The sequence below is a fragment of the Aythya marila genome (genome assembly GCF_965140915.1).
Source record: "Aythya marila genome assembly, chromosome: 3".
In the NCBI taxonomy this organism is placed as follows: domain Eukaryota; kingdom Metazoa; phylum Chordata; class Aves; order Anseriformes; family Anatidae; genus Aythya; species Aythya marila.
The window spans coordinates 16,955,082-16,979,286 of NC_139044.1; the positions used below are offsets into that span (position 1 = coordinate 16,955,082).

Genomic DNA, 24,205 nt, shown 5'->3' on the forward strand with positions numbered 1-24,205 from the left:
ACGGGATAATTCAATTGGAAAATTGCTTGTAATTATGGAGAATGCAGTGACTGCTTGACTGCTCGTGGTGACTGGTAGCTGCTTCAAGAATAGTGAAGTAGTCTACGCAATGCACATTGGATACATAAAAGTGGCTGTGTTAAGAAAAATCTCATTTAGTTTCACAGAGATATGGGTTTTACGTTGTTAAAACTGTATTTGCTGACATTAATGACAATCCATTTTCACTGTGCCATTACTGCCAAGGAGCAGAATGACCAACTATCACTTACACACAGACCAGTAATATGAACTTATAGCACCTGTCCTCTGAAGGAACTCAAAGTACTTTGCAAACATACCAAAAATGGTCTGATTCTAAATAACAGTGATCTGAAAAGGGTCTGTTCTTCCTCATCTTATGTAATATACATGCAAACAAACAGACCTGTACTAACATGTAATTTAAATCCTTGGTGCCACAAGGTTGACAACTTCTGGGAACAAAGGAGGGTGCTCCTCCACTTCAAACATTAAAGGTAAAACTCAGTTAGATTCAACAACAGAAGAGTAGGATGCACAGAGGCTGAGCCAGAGAACCTCCATTATTGTTGACAATCAGAAAAAAAAAAATCCAGAAGAAATTGGTTTGACTTTTGGATTTACAGTTAACAGTGCAGGGGGAAAAAAAAAAAAAAAAAAAAAAGAAAAAAGCATCATTTCATCTGTAAACTCAGCAAATGTATTCAGAAAGTAACAGGCTGATGCAGTTTTCTACACTCCGTTTGTAAAATAACCTTACCAGAACTGAACCTTATTAGCATTACAGCATTTGACAGTCTGCAGATTATTTTAAGAGTCTTGCTGAGGGACAAAATGGCTGCTGGGTGTGATCATATGCATACTGACTCAGTGATGGAATGGGAAAAACACCTAGGAATGCTGATTTCCAGTTTTCTGGTTAGCTATTAAAACACACAGCTCTCTTAGTTGTCAGAAAAACAGTTAGGGCAGCAGTGGTTATTATAACAGACTATACTACCTGTGCTTCAGCTACTGAAAATTACTTTGCCTGATTTTCTTTTTATTTACTTCAAAAAGCACTAATACAAAAAATCTTTGTGGAACAAGAAATCATTTACTTACAGGTGGCCTCCGAAATCAATCACCCCACATCAAAAGTTAAAGTTGTTACTTTTAGTACTATCAGCTACACAATAATTAAAATTGATTATAAAGTCACAACCTGTCATTAGGCTGCTGTCAATTGAGAAAAAAATTCTTCAAAAGCAATTATTTTAAGTGATTGTAAAAAGATTCCCATCAATTAAAGAGACATCTGGTAATAGGGAAACCCTGATAAATTATCTCTTGTTCTCAGTGTTAGTACTTTTCAGACCAAAGGTGATGCAGGAAAGAAATCCTTATGGTCATTATCTCTGCCTGAAGAGGAGTAAAAAATCCATTGTGCTGTGGCCAAAGACAGGTCAATCTCCTTCTTTAGATATGTTTGGTGGTGATCAAAGTGCAGGTCTCAGTAACAGAGATGACAGGCTCTCAGAGATGACAGGATAACATGTTCTGTGAACCCAATCTGGCAAAAAATGCTCTGAGTATTTGGGTATTGGGTAGTCATAAGAAATAGAGGTGTTTTGTTTTGTTTTTTAAACAGATGCCTGTAATACAGCAAACACTGATTCTTAGCAGGACTATGCCCTAGAGCAGTTTTTCCAGTGAACAGAGATGCTACCATTTTTACACAACGCATCCCCTCTGTTGCTTCCCTAGTGTTTTTCCCTCCCCGAGCTACGTCATTGTTACAGCTTTTCATTCTGAAGACAGAAAGCGGTCAACTCCACCGCCAAACTTCCAAATCTCAACAGAGTTCTCAAGAATATAATGCCTGTACCCTCCTGAACTTGTTCTACAAGCTTACAGTACAGGTTGTCAAACTGTTGTTGGTCTAAATTTCTGGTCTAATACTGAGTCTAGAGGGGATCAAAATGATTAAATGGACCACGCTGAGAAATGCCCTGTGCAAAGGTAAACCTCACTCCATCTTTCCTATGTCCCCCACCCCGAGCAGGAAGCACATAGCATCAACATACATAACAAGCACCAATTGCCAAAAAGAATAGAAAGGTAGAAAGAAGTGGCACAGCATTACTTCCTTATACTACCAAACAAACTGGCATCTCTAAGGCAAGAAAGGTACTGCACCCACATTAAAGAAAAAGGGAAAAAAAAAAAAAAAAGCTGCAGCTCATACCCATACCAGGTCTCACACCTGCAGCTGCCAGTGAGACAATGCACATGGCACATCTGTATCACTTCTGTGACAGTGTCAAGCTTTAAGGAACAACATATTCTTCGACTTAACATGCTCCTGTTGCCGGACAATGAGAAACTGGAGGCTTTCAGCAATTTCACAAACAGACTGATTATAAATACACCTGGGCTAGCAAAATGCCAGTTCCCGTGCTCTGTAACCATTCATCCTGCAAGCTGAAAAGAACAAGAGGGCAGTACTTGTTAAAGATCAAAGGAGAAGGAGGGAATAGGAAGGTGTTTTTCCGAAAACACAACAAAATAAAGAGTAAGGATTTGATTATGTTGCTGGAGTTAAAAAAAAAAAAGTGATCTGAAGTTTCTGCAGCCTGCATTACGAGCAGTTGTCTTAGTTACACAGAACTCAATAACTCAGCTCCATCAATAAAACGGCCTGGCTGCTGGTAAAAGTAGTGTACCAGGTGAAAAAACAGGTAACCAATAAGTTAGTTAATTTTCATAAGTAGTTTAGGTCATTCTTGCTGTAATGGGCATAATTAACTTCACACTAAGTGCCAGTCTTTGGCGCCCCACCCTCTCTGATGGTTACTGGGTGTGATGTTAGATAACACACATATTAATCGGTTTATAGCTCTAATACATTTCACCTGCCCACCCACAAAGCAGTCTGAGATGCATAATTTCATGCCGACAGTAAAACACATGGTAGAGAGTGATGAAAGTATTGCCTGTAACGTGTCCTTTCCACAGAGCTAATGCCCATCTCTTCAGGGATATCACAGCCAAGCAGAAAAGCTCTTCCCCTGGGTTATGCAGTGCTTTACACCCAGACGAGACACCTCACCTGGTTAGAGTTCAGTTATTTCAACGACACTTCATCACTCACTGTGTAAGGAAAATGTAAGCCAACAACCACTCAAGGTGTGCCCCTACTCCAACACATTTTTACCTTTCCAGACAGACACATTCTCCCCACAAGTCAGTGGAAAGAACTGGATTGCTCAGCTTCACACAGCACTCAGCCATACCAAACCCCAAACATCTCAGCTAAGCACATAAGCAAACACACAACACCAATACCACGGAAAGTGTATTAGCTCTGGTATGACTTTATAATGTGACTTCTCACCTGTGCAAGCAAAACCCAAATGCTGGTTCCCAAAGTTTCATCTGCAGTGAAATACCCCTTAATCCTCTCACAGCCTCCTGTCAAATTTCCACTGTATAACAGAGCAGGAGGGTTTGGGCTACTGGAAGCCCAAATTCTTTTTTTTTTTTTTTTAAATAAACACGTTAATTTCTATTTCTTGAGTTTTCCTTGATTTTAAGGTAATCGGGAATTCACAAGCTTGCTGAATATTTGTAAGCACCTCAAATTTCACAGAAGTCCATATTCAGTTCAGCTCTACACAGGACAACAATCACTTGAGCCCCTTGAACACCAAACCCCTACCATTAACCATTTGTTCTTCACACTGGCCATGCAGTGAGAAATGCCTGCAGCAGGCCACACGCCAACCTTGAAAAAGATGGGACCGCATCTTTATCATTTCTTGCTTCAAAGTCATTACAACCATCTCTGTTTTTTTCAGGAGGTTTACAGGTAACGGAACCAGATTTTCTGTTCTCTAACTAGGTAATCAATTCCTTCAGTAAAGCTAAGCCTCCATCTCTGCATCCATTTAATTTTCTCCATAGGTGGCTAAGACAGACACCTAACCTGCACTAGTATTCATATTTAAACAAATGTATTTAATGAAAATTGCTATTAAAAATGTTAATTGGTGCTGTTAATCCAGCTGTTGTCACTGATTTGCAAATGCCTTGGCATCTTTACTAAGCAGTATTTTGTAGAATCTGCTCTGGCATAACAGATACTACTTTGGCTTGATTAGTAATTGGAAAATTAATCTAAGAAATTTCAGTATGGAAAATTTCAAGTTCTGTATGTCACAGAGAACTTCAGCTCTATTAAAGTGGCCTTTTTGATGTGTATGACCGGCTCAGCCCTATCCACAGTTGGCTGCCTAAAAAGCTATAATCTGTTACAGTAGTTGAACATAAACCATTCTCTGTTTCCTCTCCACATAATTCCACACCTTCAGGAAAAACACTTAAGAGTAGAATTAAACCTGCATCAGTACATTGTTTAAACATGGACTTTTATTTCTGCACTGCTCTGAATCAGCGCCTTGAAACCTGAACATCCTTGCACCTTCAGCTGTTCAAAACTGGTATCAGAGCTTTGCAGCTTGGGCTTTTCTCTGTTAACAAAATTACTGTGACAGGTGAAAAGGAGCTCCCATCTAACCTTTATTATGCTGTTTATGTGCCTTGCAAGGCTCCAAATGACTGCCAGAGATGCTTATCTGTGGTATACAGCAAAACGTTTCCCTTCATTGCCTGACCTTTCCACTTCCCCACTGGAAGCACACAAAAACAGTGAGATGAACCACCCTAAAAGCAGCACACAGAACAAATTACTGCAGCTCTGTTCTAAATCAGATTGTTTCTTTTGGCATAGGCAATGCTTTGGCTGTCTGAATACCTCTTCAAATCTGGTGAAGTCTACTCATCATCTTGTTTGCTCATGTTTACACCAGACAATTTATATGACAGCCTCTCAGAGAAGAATGGAAAGAACTGCTCACAGCCATAGAAGAGGAAGAAGAAAAAATGCAGAACAATGACTAAAACCCACTATTGCTTTTTTTAAAAAAAAAAAAAACAAAAAAAACAACAACTCTGAAGGAAATGCCATTTAGAAATAAGCTGTGCTTGCTTCTTTCATCTCTGTTGTGACACCTGAGTATTCACCTAATAAAAATGACTTATCTGAGTTTGCAAGTAGTATGAACCCACTATTATCAAGTCAAGATTCAAAAATAAAGCAAAACACAAAACATTTTCCTCATTTTAACTGAAGACAATCCCTTGTATTTATCCTTTTTTAAATTCTCATCCATGGAAGGCAAAAGACAAATGCCAAGCATTTCTAGGTTAGGTGCACTTGATAGATATGAAAGACTATGCCACTGAGTCTAAAGGGGGTTAAAGGAACTTAGAGGAAGTGATTTTTTACCAAAAGAGGCACTCAAAATATAATTCACTACACAGAAAGGCAATGATGCTCAGTATAGGACTGGCATCTAGGTTTGCAGATTCCAAATCAACAACATATTGTAGCATGTATCCCAGCAGACTTACAATATAGCGTGGGAGCGCTGTATTGTATCGCTCCCCGAAGCCCCAAGGCAAGCCTGTCTGCCTACAGCAAATACTGTGGGTAGCTGCTTCCCTGTCCTGCTTTCCCAGTATGGCCATTCTCATGTTCTTACATTATATGATCTGTTTAATTATCGTGCTCTCAAAACAAGCAAAGAAAACAGATGAAACTTTAGGGATAGCTTCTAACTCATAATTGAATGGAAGATTATTCATTATAAACTACGCAAGATGTCTGGGGCCACCTAAATGGTCATTGCATGGTATTAAGAAAAGAAAACATCTTTAAAGACGTAAAATGATTCTCATTCAGTATCTTACCTTAAACACTGTGGCCTTCTTTGATGACTTTGAGTAGGATAAAATAAGCATTCTCAGTTTAAGCTGCTATAAGAGAAAACTCTAGAATTGCACAGTTAAGCTCACAGATCCTTGTAGAAAGGGATTTGGGATCCCTGTAGAAAGGGCCTATACACAGGCCTGTAGAAAATCCCATACGATAAACTCTATTTATTAAAAGTGAACCAGGCCAACTTAATGCCAAAAATATTGCAGAGTAACAGGCATCTAACTGTTAGTAATAGTTAAGGTACGAGAGATGCATGAAGTCTGGAAGAGCTAGGAATACAGCTCAGCTTGGGCTATTAATTTAAACACGTTGTATTCTAGTTTTGCTTTGATGACATACAGAAACCCTTCTCCCAGCTCCTCAAAACAGTATGAAGTAAATGCCTGACGTAGAAGGACATTCTCAGACTCATAGGTAAAGAAACACAGCTTATAGGAATAACTGGTAATGCATGTAATTAGACTATGCTTGGTAAGTAGTTTACAAAGTAGCTACAAAGTTTACAGTGCCTTGCTGATGCTCCTTCATCATACATTACATTTTTTATTTACAGAGACTGTAAATAGAGACTACTACTACTGGTGGTAGCTGCCATTAGCATGGCTCTCTCTCTCTCTCTATGTGTATATATATATATATATATACACACACACATACACAGAAAACCAAGGCAGCAGAAAGGCTAGAAAGAAATTAAAACTATCAAACAACAATGTGTAAATTCATTGAATGTTCTTTGCACAAATACATGAGTTTTCCGTACTTGAAAAGTACAATAAAAAACCAATGTGCCCATGGAAATAAGCACTCATGGATAAAGAACACTACCCCTACTACACAGGAAAAAAAATCACAAGTCTGTGTTAATGCAGTAGTCTTTTCCTATAAAAAGGTTAAACACAGCCAAGAGCAGAACACACTTCCTTCCAGCTGTCCTTTCAGTTTGCCTCTCATCTTGACAAGGAGAAAGTGTCTCTAAGAGTGAGAAAGAGGCCGTTTTACAAGCCATTTATTCTTCATTGTCAGTGCCTTTTCTGGATATACTCGTGGAAGTACATTAGTCACAGGTATGCAGCAAGTCCTCAGAGCACACTAACATCTGATGCACACTGAGATTAATTTTTATTTTTCAGCTTGGGGAACAAAATGTTTCATGACGAGTTGCAAGCAAGTCTTCACTGAGTTAAGGAATTAGCAGAGAAGATTTCAAAAATCAACAAACACGCACGCTTCTCCACAGCCTGCATAAATACATACCTACTGTATAAACAAACACACTGTCCTACAGTGAGATGATAATTTGTCTCTTCAGAGGAAGCTCATTAAAGAAAAATAACATTGCAATAACAAAGCACAAGTGTCGTACTAATGAGAAGAACAAGCTGCAAAATGCTAAGAACATCTGGTCTATTTCTTGTACTATAAGAGAATGAGTTGGAAGCTGACCATCATAAAAAAAGCTTTTTTTCTTTTTTCTCCTCACAGCCCAGCAGACTATGAAGCAAGTTTGCTTTGTTTTTAGTGCATTAAAGTTATATAAACTCCTACAGAGCCATGTTGCAACACTTGATATGTGTGTTGCCAAGTTGAGGATCAAAATTTAAATCTCATGTAGAGCAACCATAACTATTCACTGTAAATAACATTTTTGATTTGAAAACCCTCTCTGTTTACAAAGAACGTGACAGTGACACCTATAAATCCATAAATCTCTCATTTGCAGTAAGACCTATGAATAATTTTGAGCCTATGTGTTGTTTCCAGATCTTGCTTTGTTCTCCTAATATTTCACTTGTGGTTTGTAGCAGATCTTTTAACCCAAACACAATGATTATTTCCACTGATTCAATAGCTAAATCTTATGGAGGAAAATAACTAATAGAAAACCCAATTCCACTCTGATTTTACAAAATAATGGAAGTTTACAAATGTTTATAATATACCTGTTGTTCATCTGAATACTTATAAATAATAAAACTCGGATGGCCTCATACTATAGCAGTATCTTTCTAAAGACTATTTGAACATCTGGACTGAATCTCTGCTGACTAGGATGAGCTATATTGTCCTCCAACATTAAAAAGAAATGTGTTTATTGCACGTCACAAATTTTAGAAAAAAAATGAAGATGTGAATATATGAAAAAACTTACATATTTTTCTTCCCATAAAATTGAAATTCTCCTGAGAAGACAATTCTGTTTTGTTTTCAGACCCTGTCAAACCTCAAACACCATATATTGATTTACTAAAGAAAAGAAGTATAAGAAATACTATGAGATCTTGTTTAAAAGATATATAAGATGGATCGATTCTGTGGGATCAAGGCATATCCTGAAACCAGTCTCAGGATTAATATAAAGGGAAGACTTCTGTCTAGCATGAATCCAACTACTCTGTTTACCCTGTATTCTTTCCCCTAGTAGACAGCTATCTTTTTAGCATTACAAGTGTTTTTTCTGCTTTAGAGTACTACACATTAATTAACATCTGAGCTACTTGCTTCTTGCAAATCCATGTTTATTTATACTCTGCAGTTCTGTTAATAAAGTGATAACCTGAAAGAAAATGTTATTTATTATCTTATATTATCCTCCTCATTCTTCTTTGTCTGAGTAGTCACAAATTAAGGTCAACAGCCATTTGATAATCCCGCAGTTCATTATCTCCCATTTGGTAATATGCTCAGTGCCTTAGCCTTGCTCCATTTCTTTAATAATAATAACAAAATCAAAATTGCATTAACACAACGTGCAGATAATTGTTTTAGAACTTACACAAGAGCTTTTCAACTAATCAGCAGCTGGCTAGGATGCTGTCATCTGCCACTTCCCTTGCCCCCTTCATGAAAGTTTAATTTACATTTTCCATTAAGGAGTTGCTTCAACTCATATTCACATTTGCAGACTGGCTTATTACTTCCCTTCCTTGTTTCTCATTTTAAATAGTAGTCGTACCTCCCCAGCTGATTTCTTCATCTGAAATTTTTATCAAGTATCTGCATATTTTCATGGTCCTGAAATATTCAGATAATAGAAGCTTCAATTCACTTAATTTATCTAGTACCACAAGACTTAAATGAGGAGTAGGCAACACTCTTGCAGGAGTGGTCAAGCTTCTAATCCTTCAAGTTTAAAACGGTGTTTGCACTTGTAAATACACACTGACATTCAACCAAGCACAGATCTTGGTCTGGTTTGTGAATACATATTTTGGGTTCCACTGCTGCTGGTCCTTCCTCCTTAAATACACAAGATGAACTTTGTGCTAGTGGTTTCTCTCTTCCTCTGCCATGTAAAATCTATCTCAGAAGCACTGTGCTCCTAGATGAGAGACCAAAATTACTGTCCTCTATGAGCCCAGGGGCAACACAACAACATGATGTTGCTGATAGGAAGCTCATCCATGGGTTGTCTGGGAGAAGGATAATACCAGCACTGTGAAAAGGTCACAGGAGGGATGAATTCTTGAGTGGCACACTTTCTGATGAATAGTAAACCACCCGTTACTCAGTGGCTCTGCCGCACAGAAAACCCTGAGTTTGAATCAAGAGTTGAATAAAGATGCATGGAATTTATGGCTGGTTTGACCCACTGGAAGTTTATAAGAGAGGTCAATGACTTTTCCACTTGGGCATGGCAAACGTGTTTGACCACACTGCTGCAAAGTGCAGCCTCTCCAGTTCACAAACTCTGTCCTTCTAACCACTGACTGGACTGTATAACTAGCCTCCTTAGGAAATACTGCCACGGTTGCATGATCTCCAGTTCCCCATATTTCATTACAATAGACAGCAGTACATTTGGTGGTACAATATACTAGGAAGGATCATAAATAATTAAGAATTAATTACACTTGTCAAAAAAAAAAAAAAAAAAAAGCATTAATTGATGCAGAATTCTAGATTTTCATAGCAGTGTTTTGTTTAGTTATGAATTAAAAGAAAAAATGTCTAGCAATGGATTGCCTACTCGTTGCAATACATACAGACCAGATTCAGATACCATTAGTAGAGGTTTTCTTGTCAATCTTTAGCATATCAGTGGAATTTTAACATTAAATCTCTAATTCTGCAAAACGTTAAAAAGCTTGACTTGAAAATATTAGTAGCTCCAGCAGGTCTTCATGGACTGTGCAGGGCCTAGGAGGCAGGCAACGGAGAAGACTGAAGCACTGTGGCACAGAATTTCTGAAAATCTCACACAAAGTATCTTGGCATACACACTTCTACAGATTTCTACAGACAGTCCTGCAATTCTTCCTACCAGTCAATGTTTTTGCACAAGAAATGGTTCCATACCATTTACAAGACTTTCATAGAACAGCAAATAATATTAAATATTTAAGTCACACCTTTTCTCTCTCTAACTCTAAAAGTTGTTCCAAAACAGTACAATTCTCTCCTTTTTCATAAAGGAAGAGAAAATTGGGGTGAAAGATGGGAGAGGAACAGAACACCACACCAACCCTGCCAACATAGGCTAAAGATCCATCAATGTCAGCCATCTGCTTCTGAAAACAGACAGGTGTAGATACATAGGAACAAATATATGAACAGGGTGAGCAAACAGTTGCACTTCCCCAGATTAATCCTCTGGCCTTCAGGGATATATTGCACAAGGATTTTCTGAGCCAGAAAAGGATTGTAATAGTGGTAATTATTTTCTTCCTTGCACACCTCCTGTGCACCTGCAGAAGGTTTTATCTCAAACAGTCCCCTCTGGCAATTGGTCCTACAGTTTTATTCTGTGCAAAATACTGAGGGATCTCATTTGTTTTTGTTTGGAACCTGACACCTACTAATTTAATCTGATGATGTTCAATTCTGTATTAAGAGAAATAAGGAATATTCCTTCTATATTCATCATTTCCTTACTTTATAAAGTCATGGGAGTTTACAAACCTTTAAAAATCTTTCATAAAGATTTTATAAAATCCCATGATTTAGTAAACCACTGCCACTGTTAGATGTCTCTTCCAGGCAGAGAAGAGCCCTAGTCTGTTTGAGGGCTCCTAAAAGAGAGCCATTGCATCCGTGTTTCCATTCTTTTAATAACTTTCCCAGATGTACTAAATAATTTTTGATGTATGGGAACCAGAAAAGAATGATGTATTCTAGATATAGGTGACCCACATATTTATAAAAGCATATTATTTTCTATTTTCTACTCTTTTCCCAATTAATTCCAACATGACATTTACTTTATGACTGCTAATGAGTTGATATTTTCACAGTTCTATTCTTACTCAAAAATCAGCTTGAATAATTGCAACCAGATCAGAATCTATTCTTATATATGCCAACTCAGCCTGTTTCTCCCACCACTTCGATTCACATAATCTACACTAAGTTTCACCCTCCACCATTGTCTGGTTAAGCATCCTTTTTCAATTCTTTGTAAACCAGACCTCCAATTTCCAACACTGAATAATTTAATATCAGATTTTGTCACCTCAACATTTATCCTTACTCAGATCTATGATTTGCGTGACACTACACAATGAATGTGTCAAGTGAACATAGCACTTAGATGTGACCATAAACAAACACTGAGACATCTAAAACTTGTTCCTCCTCTAGGTACTCAGTTCCATGATGATTTTATCTGATTCCTAGACACTGAGCTGTGTCATGCTGCAGGGAATGAATAAATAAATAAATAAGTAAAAATACTTCTACAGTGTGTTTCTTCGGGATATTTACCAATGATTTCCTGACAAACCTTTTACATAAATGTTTATGAAGCACAATGAATCATACCTATGACATTTATCTCTATCAGTGTCTTAACATGACTTGATAGTCAAGTTATAAGGATGACCTAAACCATCTCAAAAGCTGGTTACATTATCTGTTTCTCCCCGTGCATTACTGTCTGCAAAGGAGATGAAATAAGATTGAGATAATTGGAAGTACAATTTGCAGGAACCACTGGGGATTGGAATTACTTGTGCTTAATTATTTCAGAATGAAACAGACCGCATAACTATTTGTGCCAAGCAGCTGTAATTAAAGTGATTTAAAGTAGAGATGCCAGCTCCAAGTGTTGATTTTTCAAATGAGTTTTTATACACAAAAAGTTAGTCACCTATGAGTTTCAGACCAACAGTTCTATTGAGGGGCTTAGGAGAAAATTGCCCAACATATTTTAAAAAAAATAGCATTTAAATTAAAAGCATAAAAAAAAATAAATAAAAAAGACTAAATACAGACAAAGGTGTAACTCCACCAAAGAAAAGCACTACTGCAGTGCCCTGGTCAGGCCCTTCACCTGGAATACCTTTATTGTTCTCTGTTTTCTCCATTTTTCCCACTCCAGGAAAGCAACAACTACTATTTTTAATTCAAAACTAGCATGTTTAAATTCAAAAATTTCATTAGCAGTCAGCTTGCTTGAGGGTTTAAGAAAAGGAAAAATACTTTCTCAGCAGCAGACATTCTGATTTACCTCAAACTTTCACTTAACTATCTTTGTAGCAAGAAATTTATTATGCATATGTATGTTCTTTGATGTGAAAATTAGAAGATATTTGCATGCATCACAAATGTGGTCCATCTGTTTTAAACACAATACAGAACGCACTAAAATGACTTGGTTTGCTGATGAACTAGTGTTCAAGCAATCGGCCTTGAAAGTTAATTTATAATGGCTTTTTGGGGAAAAGTTCTATACTCTTGATGAGGATGAGAAAACAGAATTCAAGAACATGAACAAAAGCTGCACTGAAACTTTTCCTTAGTCTTTACTTGAACATAAGAACTGTTACAAGCAGTACTGTCCTATTGCAGGTCTGCAAAGTCAAATGACATCTCTGATGCTGGCTAGTGAGGAAAGGATTTTTTCACTTGTAGCTTTCTGTAATAGAAGCTTTTTGAGTCACGGACTGTAAGCAGACTTGAATTAAATAACCAGTGATTAATGTGTTCTGCAAGAATTTATCCACCCCTTCTTATGCATACTTCTGGCCTCCATAACATTAATTCATGCATCTTATTACCACGATTTACTCAGATACTACAAGAAAAATATTTCCTCTTGTATGTTCTATACACGGTATTTTTAACTTCATGGCTGTTTCCCAGTGCTCTTCAATGCACACTTTTATAGATCTCACAGTCCTCACATTGCAGACAGAATAAAGCATTTAATTTTCTTTTTTTTTTTTTTCTTAATATAAAAACTGTTCCATAATTCCAATAATGTTTGCTATCCTTCCCTATACCTCTTTGTTTCATATTCCTGGTTAAGCTTATAGCCCTAACTCCACTTTTCCACTTTGTATCTCCATTCTCAACCACCACCCCACCCTTATAGGCCAAGGTTTCAAGCAGGTCTTACTAAACAGCAGGAAAGGCATTAAGAATTTTTAGCTTTCTCATGTTTAGGAGGGTAAAAATATACCTACCAATCTTTTTATCACTTTAAATCTTTAAGAAATATACTGCTGTTCACAGTTATGATTATAAGCAGGAAAAATAATTCCAGCAAACCACATTTTCATCCAAGAAAGAAGAAAAGTGTTACACTCATTTCTCTTCATGTTTCCTAGTTGTCTCTATAGGCAATAATATTTCTTACATTAAGGGCAAAACCTAACTTTTGTTTTCACACCAAATAGAAAACCTAAGCCCTGAACACAAGGATAAACAGCACCTAGAGCAGTGGTAAAACCAGACTGAGTGATTTTAAATATTTTGTTCAACCACAGAATAACCTTAAACATGGGCACCACAGGACTATTCTCATCCAGATATTGTCCATAGAGAGATCAGCCTTATACAGAATTTACACAATACTATGCTTTATAGTCTGCTTCTCATATATATAATGTAGATAAAAGCAGATACTTCATATTCAAAGTGACTGCCTTCATTTGTCATACTGTTTGAATTCATTGCCTCCTGCAGCGAAAGGATTATAACTGCCTGAAGTATTTAAAAGGACATGGTTGGTTGGTTGTTTATTTTTGGTTGGTCGGTTGTTTAAAACCAACCACTATAATGAAGGCATGACATAGTTGTATACATCGTACCTTTTGGCGTATTCTCGGAGTGATCTCTCTCTGGCACATCCGGGATGTTTAGCTGTGAGATATCCTCTGCACTCACTCTCAGCCAGGCTTTGTTGGGTGCTTCCTGATCTTTTGATGAAAATGAATATTCCAGCTCACAAGGAGATTCAAAATTGCAATCAAATACTGGAAAAAGAAAACAGACACAGAACATACCAGGTTGATTAAGTTCAGCTTCCTCTGTGCTAGAAAGTATGTTTACACACATGTACTTTTTAAATGAGTAGCAATAAGGGAAGTCCGTTCAGAAACAGGCATAAAATTGTACGAAATGGACCACCCCGAGATACATTATGGTAGTAGCAGCAGATCAAGAGGAAGACCCAAAAGCCAGTAACTTCTCTTGTGAGCAGATAAAAGGGCAGAACAGGCTAAATCAGGGAAGGGAATCATCTAGACTAGTAGCTTAGTTGATTGATAAAAATGAGAAAGAAAGCAAATGTCATCTGGGATGCCTGTTTAAATTCATCCAGGACCATTACAGTGCAAAGGCTACTAACAGAGTTTATATAGTCATGTTCCATCTCAATGAGCACAGGACTCTGCAAAGCAAGTCATATATCCTGGGCATATGGGTCATGCTAGTAGCCATAGGGACTATACCCTGCAAAGCAACCTTCCGACTCCCTGCATTTGAGAAGCTTGACCTGCTGTTTCAAAACTTTAGTCTCCAAGGCTGTAGAGCATCTGTCTCCAACAGACATTTCTTACTGAGATGTTTTTTAGAAACCAGTTACCTTGTTGGTATAACTATGATTTGCTTTCGCATGTCCAATTTACTATCAAACCGTAATTCAAGTTTCTTAACACAGCATGTATTGATAACGCACAGATTTCACTTTCAGTTGTCAAGACTGCTAATTTTTATTTGAATGCCCAGTATATGTGGCTTTATTTTTTCTCACCAGTCTGCACTCAACACAATACTCAGTACCCGAAACTATTTCTGAACAAATTCTAGCTCCTCTTTGTAGTCTTCTACAATGTCTATTGTGAAATTGAAACAAACAATCTGAATGCACATTAGTCAAATTAACTAATACATTTTAAAATTTAATTACATTCTCTATTAAACATCTAATTTCTTCTTAGTGAGCCCACATTTATGTAGTTCAACCTATTCTCCTGGTGATACAACATCTTCTATTCTGAAGGTTAATATTATTGCCGGCTCCCGACGGTTCTCTTCGCTACTCAGGTGTTTTGTCAATCACTCAGCATTTTAACTGCTTCATACCACCACGGAAACCACATAACGTAGGGAATCCATACACAGCAGAAGTAGTGATAGCAAGGATTTTACATATTTCTTTAAATTTGAATGCACAAGCTGCCATCCTCTTCAGGCTTCCATGCTATCAATATACATTTTACAAATAAATGCATGAAGCACACTTCAATTTAGGCAGCAGTGAATGGTGGATATATTCGCGCTACACAGTTTACTACTACAATATTGTACTCAATCTTTCATATCTAGTCCCTTATTTCTTTAAAAAAATAAAAATAATAAAAAAAAATCTATAAAGTGTTGAGTCTATTAAAATTTGCACCAAAGCCCAAATGGACAAAAGAGCAACCAAACACTGAACTACGTTTTATAGAAAATATATCATTATTACTGACTAGTTCAGTTACAGGAACACCTTGATCAGTATGTTCTTAAAGGCACTGTCAAATAAATAAAAGGAGGGGGAGGACAGAAAATAAAAAAATACACAGCTCATGCAAGGGCTTCTTCGACAGAACGCACAGAACGATGGAAGCGGAAGCCTGGACCAAGGAAAACACACAGCAATAGCAAACATTTCAAATCAGACATTTCATTCTTTGTCGGCTTCTCTCCCTCAACAGTCTTACATATTTTTATAAGCTTTCTTGTGGTCACTGTTTGCTTCCACTTCTCTACCATCAAGCTGCTGGGAACAGAAGCCTTTGTGCTTTCTCTTACCCTCCTGTCCCCATGCAGAGAAGGTTTTTGTGGACATCCACAAGGCTCTCTCATTTTCAAGAACCTCCTCAAAAGACAACTGTATATTGTTTGGGAAGCATGTAAAACAGCAGGCTTCTGACTTATGACTGGGACACTTTAATTGGGATATGTCATTAAATAAGTTATCACATTTAGTGTTATGACCCCTGAAAACAACTAAAGCTTCCATGTGAAGTGGTGAAAATAAAGAAAAGAAGACAAGTAGTAATACTATTTCCTTCCCTTGCAATGAACAGCCTACAGAGAAGTGGACATCTCACATGCTGGCTGTGGTCAAGCTGGAAGGCCTTTACAACAGATTACTCCTTGAAAGAAGAGGAAGCTATTTACATTGTACATCTTAAGAGCACCTGTGATTTAATGAAAATATAACTGCATCTTTAACAGAACTCAACAGTCCTCCCACTCCTCTCCCTACACCACCAGAATATCTGCATTCTTCATAAGCTCATATTTAAATTAATCTCACATCAGAACAGAATTTCACTGCTACTATCTTATTCAGCACAAAGAAATGATGACAAAGAAATGCTATCTGATGCAACACAGCAGAAGGCAATACAAACATAATCCGGTTTTCCAAGCCTAATGTGAGTTAATTTCCCATTCCCATGCTTTCCATCTTTTACTACATCTTTCACAATGTTATACACTTTATACAAATGTATATAATTTATATACTTTTTTTCTACTGACAAACTGTTGTTGGTGTGGTATGTGCTGCAAGACCATATAAACTACATCTGCAAGTAAAGAACCATCATAATATTTGAATTAATTCCACAAATCACCTTTCTTTTTTTTTTTTGCCTCTGCTTAAGAAAGGTCTTTCAGATTCCTTTTTGACTTTTGTCATAACATGTTTGACAAAAAACCCAGTGTATTTTTTTTTCTTGCCCAGCTAAGCATACAAAGTAGTCATTTGCTTTTGGAAGACGAATAAAAGCCACTCTGACCATTTTTGAAAAACAGCAAACTCTGCAGGAAAGATAATTAAATATGTTAAACACAACCTCCTCTGATTATTTTTTAAACCTACTACCAACACAAATTGACTAGATACAGAGCTTTAAGACTTGAACAGTGTAGCTAGATAGTTAAGTGTTTTTTGTTTATTTCTATTAAAGAGATATCACAACGACATATATCCTGTGTATGCACAGCTATACTGACATTATAGACCCTAGAAGCTCTACAGGAACTTAAATTTAAGCAAATTGCAAATATTCTTTTTTAATATACTGTTAAACAGCAAACCTTTGTCCAAGAATCTTTTGCATTTTCATCCAAAGGACACTAAAGAAACAGGATAGTTTAATTTATTAAAGTCTATTTTATCTTAATTACTCTTTTAAAGAGGAAACAAAAGATGATGTTTCTAATGAAATCAAGGTAAACAGCTGTTTAAGAAAGGCTGTAGACATAAATAATTTAATTTTCTGTTATTTAAAAGTGTGTAGGATTCCAACCATAGACTGAAAAGAAAATTAAGCTACTATCTGACTGAAAAGCCAGTGACATCTGTGTATGTCTGATGATGTGAAGTGTCTTGTAAATGCTTCAATTTATTTACTTTAATCAAAGTAGTCATCAGCAATAATTTATGCACAAGCAACTAAAATATCTGTCAACCACATCTGTTTTAATTAAACTGATTAGAATTTTCCAATAAAATAGTGAGTTAACAGTAGTTTAAGCAATACCCCAAAACACAGTAATCTGCCAAAAATATCCTTTATATTGCTTCAGGTCAGATTATGGATCATTCACTCTCTGGATTATTTTAGATAATTTCTGGAAGCATGCCTCACAGAATAATGTTTTATTTAGAATTATAATAATTTACAGAGATATAAACTGCCTGTTCTTTTTAAGAAAACGTTCTTTCTTCACCTGACCAATAACAAATTAGGCTTATTTATTTTAAACCAAGCCTCCGTTCAACCACAAAGAAAACTTACCAGCAGGTACTTTCCTCTGAGAATGCACTTTTGTTGTTCTACATTTGTCTGTATTAAAAGGGTCCTTTTCACCCCGGTCTTTTGGCTTTCACAAATCACTCCTCTTTGTTACTCTCAGCTGAACACCCTTTTGAAAAGGCTTGGTTGCTTTCTTACTTTACTAAAATAGACAAGGGAGAGAGTAGAGGTTCTCCATTCCCCAAAGAACCAGCTCAGAGATGCGAATCCCAAGTGGCAATAATCAGCTTAAATACGACTAATTTGTACTACCCCTACAGATACAAGTGCACAATGTAGAGGTCACTTACACTGATCAAAATAGGACCAGAATCTTCCTCAAGAGTACACCTTCTTCAGTAGCAACAATCACAGAAGCAGTGTGGAAACAGGTAAAATATTTTTGTACAGAATGTCCCTTTTTATACAAATACAGTCAGTCTTTGTGGATGAGACAAAATTTAAATTGTATAGTAGAGATGTGCTCTGCTGAGTGAGCTTTGAGCCCTCCCTCAGTACGCACTAACCTCTGTTATACTCATGCTATGAGGCCTATAAGCTTTTAATTTATGACAGGGAAATGACAAATTGATTTTCCAGTTATTAATCCCAGGGACAAAACCAGTTCCTACAGCCTTTCCCCATTCTTTCTGAGTAGAAAAGCGCAAAAGGCACTCCATCGAAGGGTCTCAATTTCCTCAAGACATTTCTATCCACTGATACAGAGTTACATGTGTGGGGAGATGCAAGGATACCTGCAGTGGTGTTTCTCCCAGAAAATAGAGCTTGAACAGGAGACTTGGAGCTCTCAGGCTGTCAGTTCAGCAATCTGCTGAAAAGTTAGGAGGAACTTGTGGAAGAAGGCACAAAAAATACAGACAGGGCCCTTGGAAGTGAGCGCTGCCCCACTGGCACATAGACGTGGTGAAACCACCCGCCGCCATTTTGTGAACCCATGGCCTCAGGTGGGTTCACGGCCTCTGCTGAGCCCCAGACTGGTGCGATGGCTTGGCTCTTTGGAAGCAGCCAGCATACAGCTGGCCCCCCACCTAGGGGTAGCTAAAAGAAAGATATAAAACTACTGCAGGGTCTAAAGTAGGGTAACAAAGATGATGAAGGGTCTAGAAAGCAAGGCATATGAGGAGTGGCTGAGGTCACTTGGTTTGTTCAGCCTAGAGAAGAGGGGACTAAGGGGAGACCACATCATGGTCTACAGCCTCTTCATGAGGGGAAGCTAGATGTTAGGAAAAGGTTCTTCGCTGAGAGGGTGGTCGGGCACCGGAACAGGTTCCCCAGGGCAGTGGTCATGGCACTAAGCCTGCTTCAAGAAGTTCAAGAAGTGTTTGAACAATGCTCTCAGACACATGGTCTGATTTTGGAGTCTGAAGGTGGACTCACTGGTCTCTGTGGGTGCCTTCTGACTCGGGATATTCTATGATTATACAGCTGGGATGTGTCCTGTAGGCTAACTGACCAGAGGTATCCCAGTAGGGCTAAGTGAAAGCAGTCCCCAGCATCTCCCCCCATTTGCCTGAGCCCCCACCCCTTTCCAGGCAGCACATCAATCCTGTCTCTCTGCACAGGCCCCTTCCCCACCTCCTCTCACCTCAGAGGCTTCCCTGCCCCTCTGCCTCCTGCTCACTGCTGCAGGAAATCCCTTCAACAACAGGGCAGAGGCTTAGGAGGCCGCCCAACAGCCATTGCACAGCCTCGCGGCCCCGGCAGGAGGCCAGGCTGGTGACCACCAGTGGGTGCCTACAGGTGCCTGTCCACAAGTGCTGCGTGCGAGGAAGGCTCCAGCCCGACAGGTCCGCACGCAGCACAGCAGGCTTGGTTCCAGCACACAGCATCACAGGAGTGAGTCCTGGCAGGCTTCAACAGCACAGCTTATCCACATTGAAAGCAAAACACCGAGGTTTCCCTCGGGAGGTACAATTGAAATTAAGATTGTATTCTGAAAAAATAAAATAAAATTTTTTGGAGCATTGCCCAGCAGGACATACAATGTCACTTGCTCTGCAGAGACACGGCATCGACTGCCGGGAAGAGAGCTCAAGATCCCGACGCTCCGGCTTCCGAGCCAAGTGTGGAGCGTGCTGCCTTCCTCCCTAGGGAGCTCAGTGCTCTCCTAGTGCCAGAAGCTTTTAAATTAATCCCCCGAGGGAAGCGAAGCAACAGCTGGATGAGCCACATCTTAGAGAAAATTACAATAATGCAAAGATTTGTTTATTAGTTAAGTCAATCTTTAAAATGACAACATACATTTTATATCCACCTGGTCCCTTAGTGTACACCAGGGACTGAATCACCAAAATCTTTGACAGCTGCTTTGTTTGGTGGAAATCGAGCTACAAAAAAGAGCCAAGACTCCTTTATCAATCAATTATAAGCACAGTCTTTTGAGACAGCTACAGAAAGAAGAACGAGGAGTGGGTGTGGGTAGCACAACCAGCAACAGCTCTGATTTTCATTCCTCCCACTGTGAAAAGTGACAGAGCTCATCTTCCACGCAAGAAATACTTGTCCAGCACATCTCCCAAGCATGCAGCAAAAACAATAGATTTAAATGCATTTCTAATGTCCATTCTGACCAAAAGACTGAAGTACTGTCTAACACTGATAGTTAGAAAACATGCTCCAGTTGGCACAAAACAGCAGTTGGATGGAGTGTCATATTTTGACAATTCATACAAGGGATCTCTTGCATGAAGTTTGAAAGATCTCTAGAGAAAATGAATACTTGAGAGAGACACAGGAAGAAAAGACATTTGTTGTCTTGCTGTGTATTACTCTATTACTTAAAAAATATTGAGCTGTCATTGCATATTATCTGTGAATGAAAAGAGGATATAAGAAAAAGAATAACTTGAAAGAAAGTAAGATTTTCTCCCCAGTAAATTTTATTTTCCTTTCTTGCTCAGCATAGCCTTCAGCTTAGTTAGGGACAAACTGCTTTCCTGTGATTTTCCTCCCCGTGGACTTCAGTGCCATTACACATGGTAAAAACACCACCTAATTGTTGAACAAGAATTTGTGTGCATGTATATGGGGTCACAGCATCTACTATTTTATATGCAGCAATTCCATTAATTTAGTGTAACCATTGTTGATCGAAGTCTTGCTCTGTTATATTTATAACACTATTCCCAAAACAGTGTTAGAATACTTTTAAGATTGCAAAACGCTTTCTTTGAAAGTTAGGGTATGTTTGAATTAAGGTGGTACTTCACTTTTACACTACCTTTAATAAAAAAGGCATTGATTCATTTTTCCTTTGAGACAAAGTATTACTCTGCTCATTCCTCTCCTGACTTTATCTCACCTTCCAAGCTGGAACTTGTTGTAACTATTAGTTCATATCTATGCTTCTCACTGCGCCATGCAAAGCCAAGTATCATGATAAATTTATCATTCTGAAAATGTCCATATTAGTCTGATTTATTGTAGATGCATAAAACAAGTAGTCATGGGAACATAACTGTAGCACAAACTCATCTAGCTGCTGCCCTCTTTTGTTTGACAATCAGACTCATTGAGTTTCCTGTCAGCAGTGTTTAACTGGCATTCAACTCACGTGAATGAAACAGTGTTTTGAACGCATGCTTATGAATACTTGTTCAGCAAGGGCATTCAGCCTACCAGAGAAAAAAATTAATCATCTGATACCTCATTGAGCAGCAGCCGTGTCACTGAGCATCATATACGCAATGAGAATGACCCCAAATTACACCACAGTAAAATTAGTCTGATACATTTTTTTTTTTTTAGCAAACCCAATTTAGGAAATCATGATCTCTTCACAAACAAGTGTAAAAAGAAAAAGAAAAGAAAGTGTAAAAAAAAAAGTCAAATCAGTTTGCTGAAGTCAAAGAGCTGAGTGAAATTATTAATAAGTTATTAATTGAGCCATCCTTTGGATTATGCTTTTAGTACCTATTAAAGCAAAGCTGTGAATAATTATGCACTCTTGAAGGTATGTGTTCCTCCTCTGCTGAACTCACCTTTTCAAGCACGCTAGTCATTTGATAGCTGAATCTGCACTTTTCCCCTGAGTTTTATTCCCAGTTGCCTTAGGAATCCAAAACATCACTATTACCTTTAGTTCCTAAATTTCAGGGGAAAAATATCTGTAAACGAGATTGCAAGTCTGACACGGCCCAAGAGAGGTATTCCTGTCTTTTGTGCAAAGCTGGTACAGAATGGATGAGAAGTTCAGCTGCTACTGGGGGACCTGGTAAAGACACACTCAGACAGCACAACTGGGTAAGAAGAGTTGAAAAGTAAAAGCTGTCTCCAGCTTTCCAAGCAGGAAATGGCTATGTTTATGCCTGTTATTCTCAGAAACTACGTTCTTCTTTCAAAACAGAATTTGGATGGGATTAAATGCATTTGATTTTTTTCCAGTTGGTAGCACTTTCTGCATTTGCCACCATACTCTGCCAGAATCATGCTCAAGGTTTGGTGTTGTTGACCTCCTGGGGGCACGTAGAGGATGGGGACGAGAAAGGTTTACTAATGACACGAATGCTTCCAGGCCTTAAGGGGTGCCTGTTGTCTGGAACCCCTGTTATAAAAGTTTAATCGTTTCTATGCAGAGGACAATTTTTTATACAATACCTGTACAGAAGAGAAAATTAATATTCAGCCAACCAGGACAAGAAATAAAATACGTGGCTGGATGCAGTTAATCATGTAAGCCTCAGGACGGGGTTCCATCAGTGCTGCAAATGGAGGGCTAATATGCTGCAGTAAGTCCACGCAGGCAGAATGCATTTAAAGTTTGTACTAGCTAAACAGTGTATCTCAGAAAGAACAAAAATGAAACGAAACGAAACAAAACAAAACAAAACAAAATAAAATAAAATAGTGATTTAAAGACTTCTCCTGCCCTGTGGGTTAATTTCCCAGGTAATTTTGCCTTTGTGTGTTTCTTTAAATCTGTTTTCTTCAAGGCAGGAGGATGAAGCACCTCTGAGATGTTAGATGATTAATCAGTGCTTGGATGGAGACAAATATAGACACTCAAGAAAAGATGGAAAAAAGCATTGTAAATGCTTCACTCTCAAAGCATCCTGTTGTGCCCGTGATTATCTTTTGGGATTGCTGCATATAGTTTCAAAGACAACATCAAGCATTGTTCCTGTCAGAACTGGTGTGGCCGTCCATCAGAATGTCCATTCTGAGTGAAGGAAGAGAGAACTTAGTTTGACAGAGGAAGAGGGACCCTGCATTTCAATTTACGCAGCCTTTCAATCAAAAAAATGTATCCAATAGTGGAATACGAGAAAAAGGTAATTAGACAACTTATATTTTCCCACTCCAGCAATGTCAGTCAGTTAATTAGATAGGTCCCATCAGATGATGAGGGTATTTTAATAGATGTTTTACTGAGCACTCTGTAATCTCAGTCATGGCAGAACTGGAAATACACTCTACCAGTAAAATACTGTTGGGTTTTATTTCTGCTATTGATTTATTGTGTCATTTTGGATTAACTGCTTAATCAGCAGGCAGGGGTGGTCCTGAGACAAGGTTACTAGCATAGAAGTTGGATAATCTAACTTTGTCTTCTGCATTGCTCTGCTGAATCCCTGTGTGACCTTCAGTGAGCTTCTTGGATCCAGAGCTAATAATCAGCTGCTGAAAGGCACAGTTTACATCCCTCTCATGGTTATCACATTTCTGAAAAGAAATTTAGATCCTTGGAAAATTTCTAAGAAACATTCAGGTGCCTAAAAGCTTTCAGTGTGCAGAGGAGTAGGGAGAAGTTTTAAGAATTGCTCTTTCAGGCTTGAACAATGCTTACCTGCTCTAGTCAACATACACACAGCAGTCCTCCACATACTGTGTATCTGAAGTGGCAGGAAAGCATAGCAGTGCCATGTGGTGTTCTGGTCTGAAAACATTGACAGCTACTGCTAACCCTTTAATTTACAGGAAGCTCTGCCAACTTAAGGTGCAAAGCTAGCAAAACATGTGACTCCTGCCCCTCTTCCAGATTCCTCACTAGTTTCAAGGTGCACATCCTGAATTATACCTTCTGAAGGAGAAAACAGCTTATAATTGGAAACTGGTATTTTCTATAGTAAGCATACTAGTTAATGTTTTGGGGACCTTTTAAAAATAGAACACAAAGCAGAGGAGTACATTCATCCAATTTTGAAGCACTGATTAAAGATCATATTTTGTGTAACACATCATCAAATTCCTGCCTTTGCTTCCAAAACAGATGATTGGAATGTGGTAGAATTTGGTCCCATGCAGCCAGCTGAAATCATAATAAATCATTTTTGCTTAGATGCAGTACATTTATCTCCATGTGGCGCTATCAGATGGAATT

At 38.2% G+C, this 24,205-nt stretch overlaps 1 protein-coding gene across 1 annotated transcript in view; it reads right to left on the reverse strand.

Annotated features, from left to right (window-relative positions):
- The window catches only part of ALK (ALK receptor tyrosine kinase), a gene marked incomplete at both ends in the record, with an annotated part of 285,134 nt that overhangs the window by 180,630 nt on the left and 80,299 nt on the right, over positions 1-24,205 (reverse strand). Inside the window, one exon of the mRNA XM_082756089.1 lies at positions 13,876-14,040. Coding sequence (XP_082612215.1) covers positions 13,876-14,040 — 165 coding nt within the window. The remainder of the gene's footprint in view (positions 1-13,875; positions 14,041-24,205) is intronic.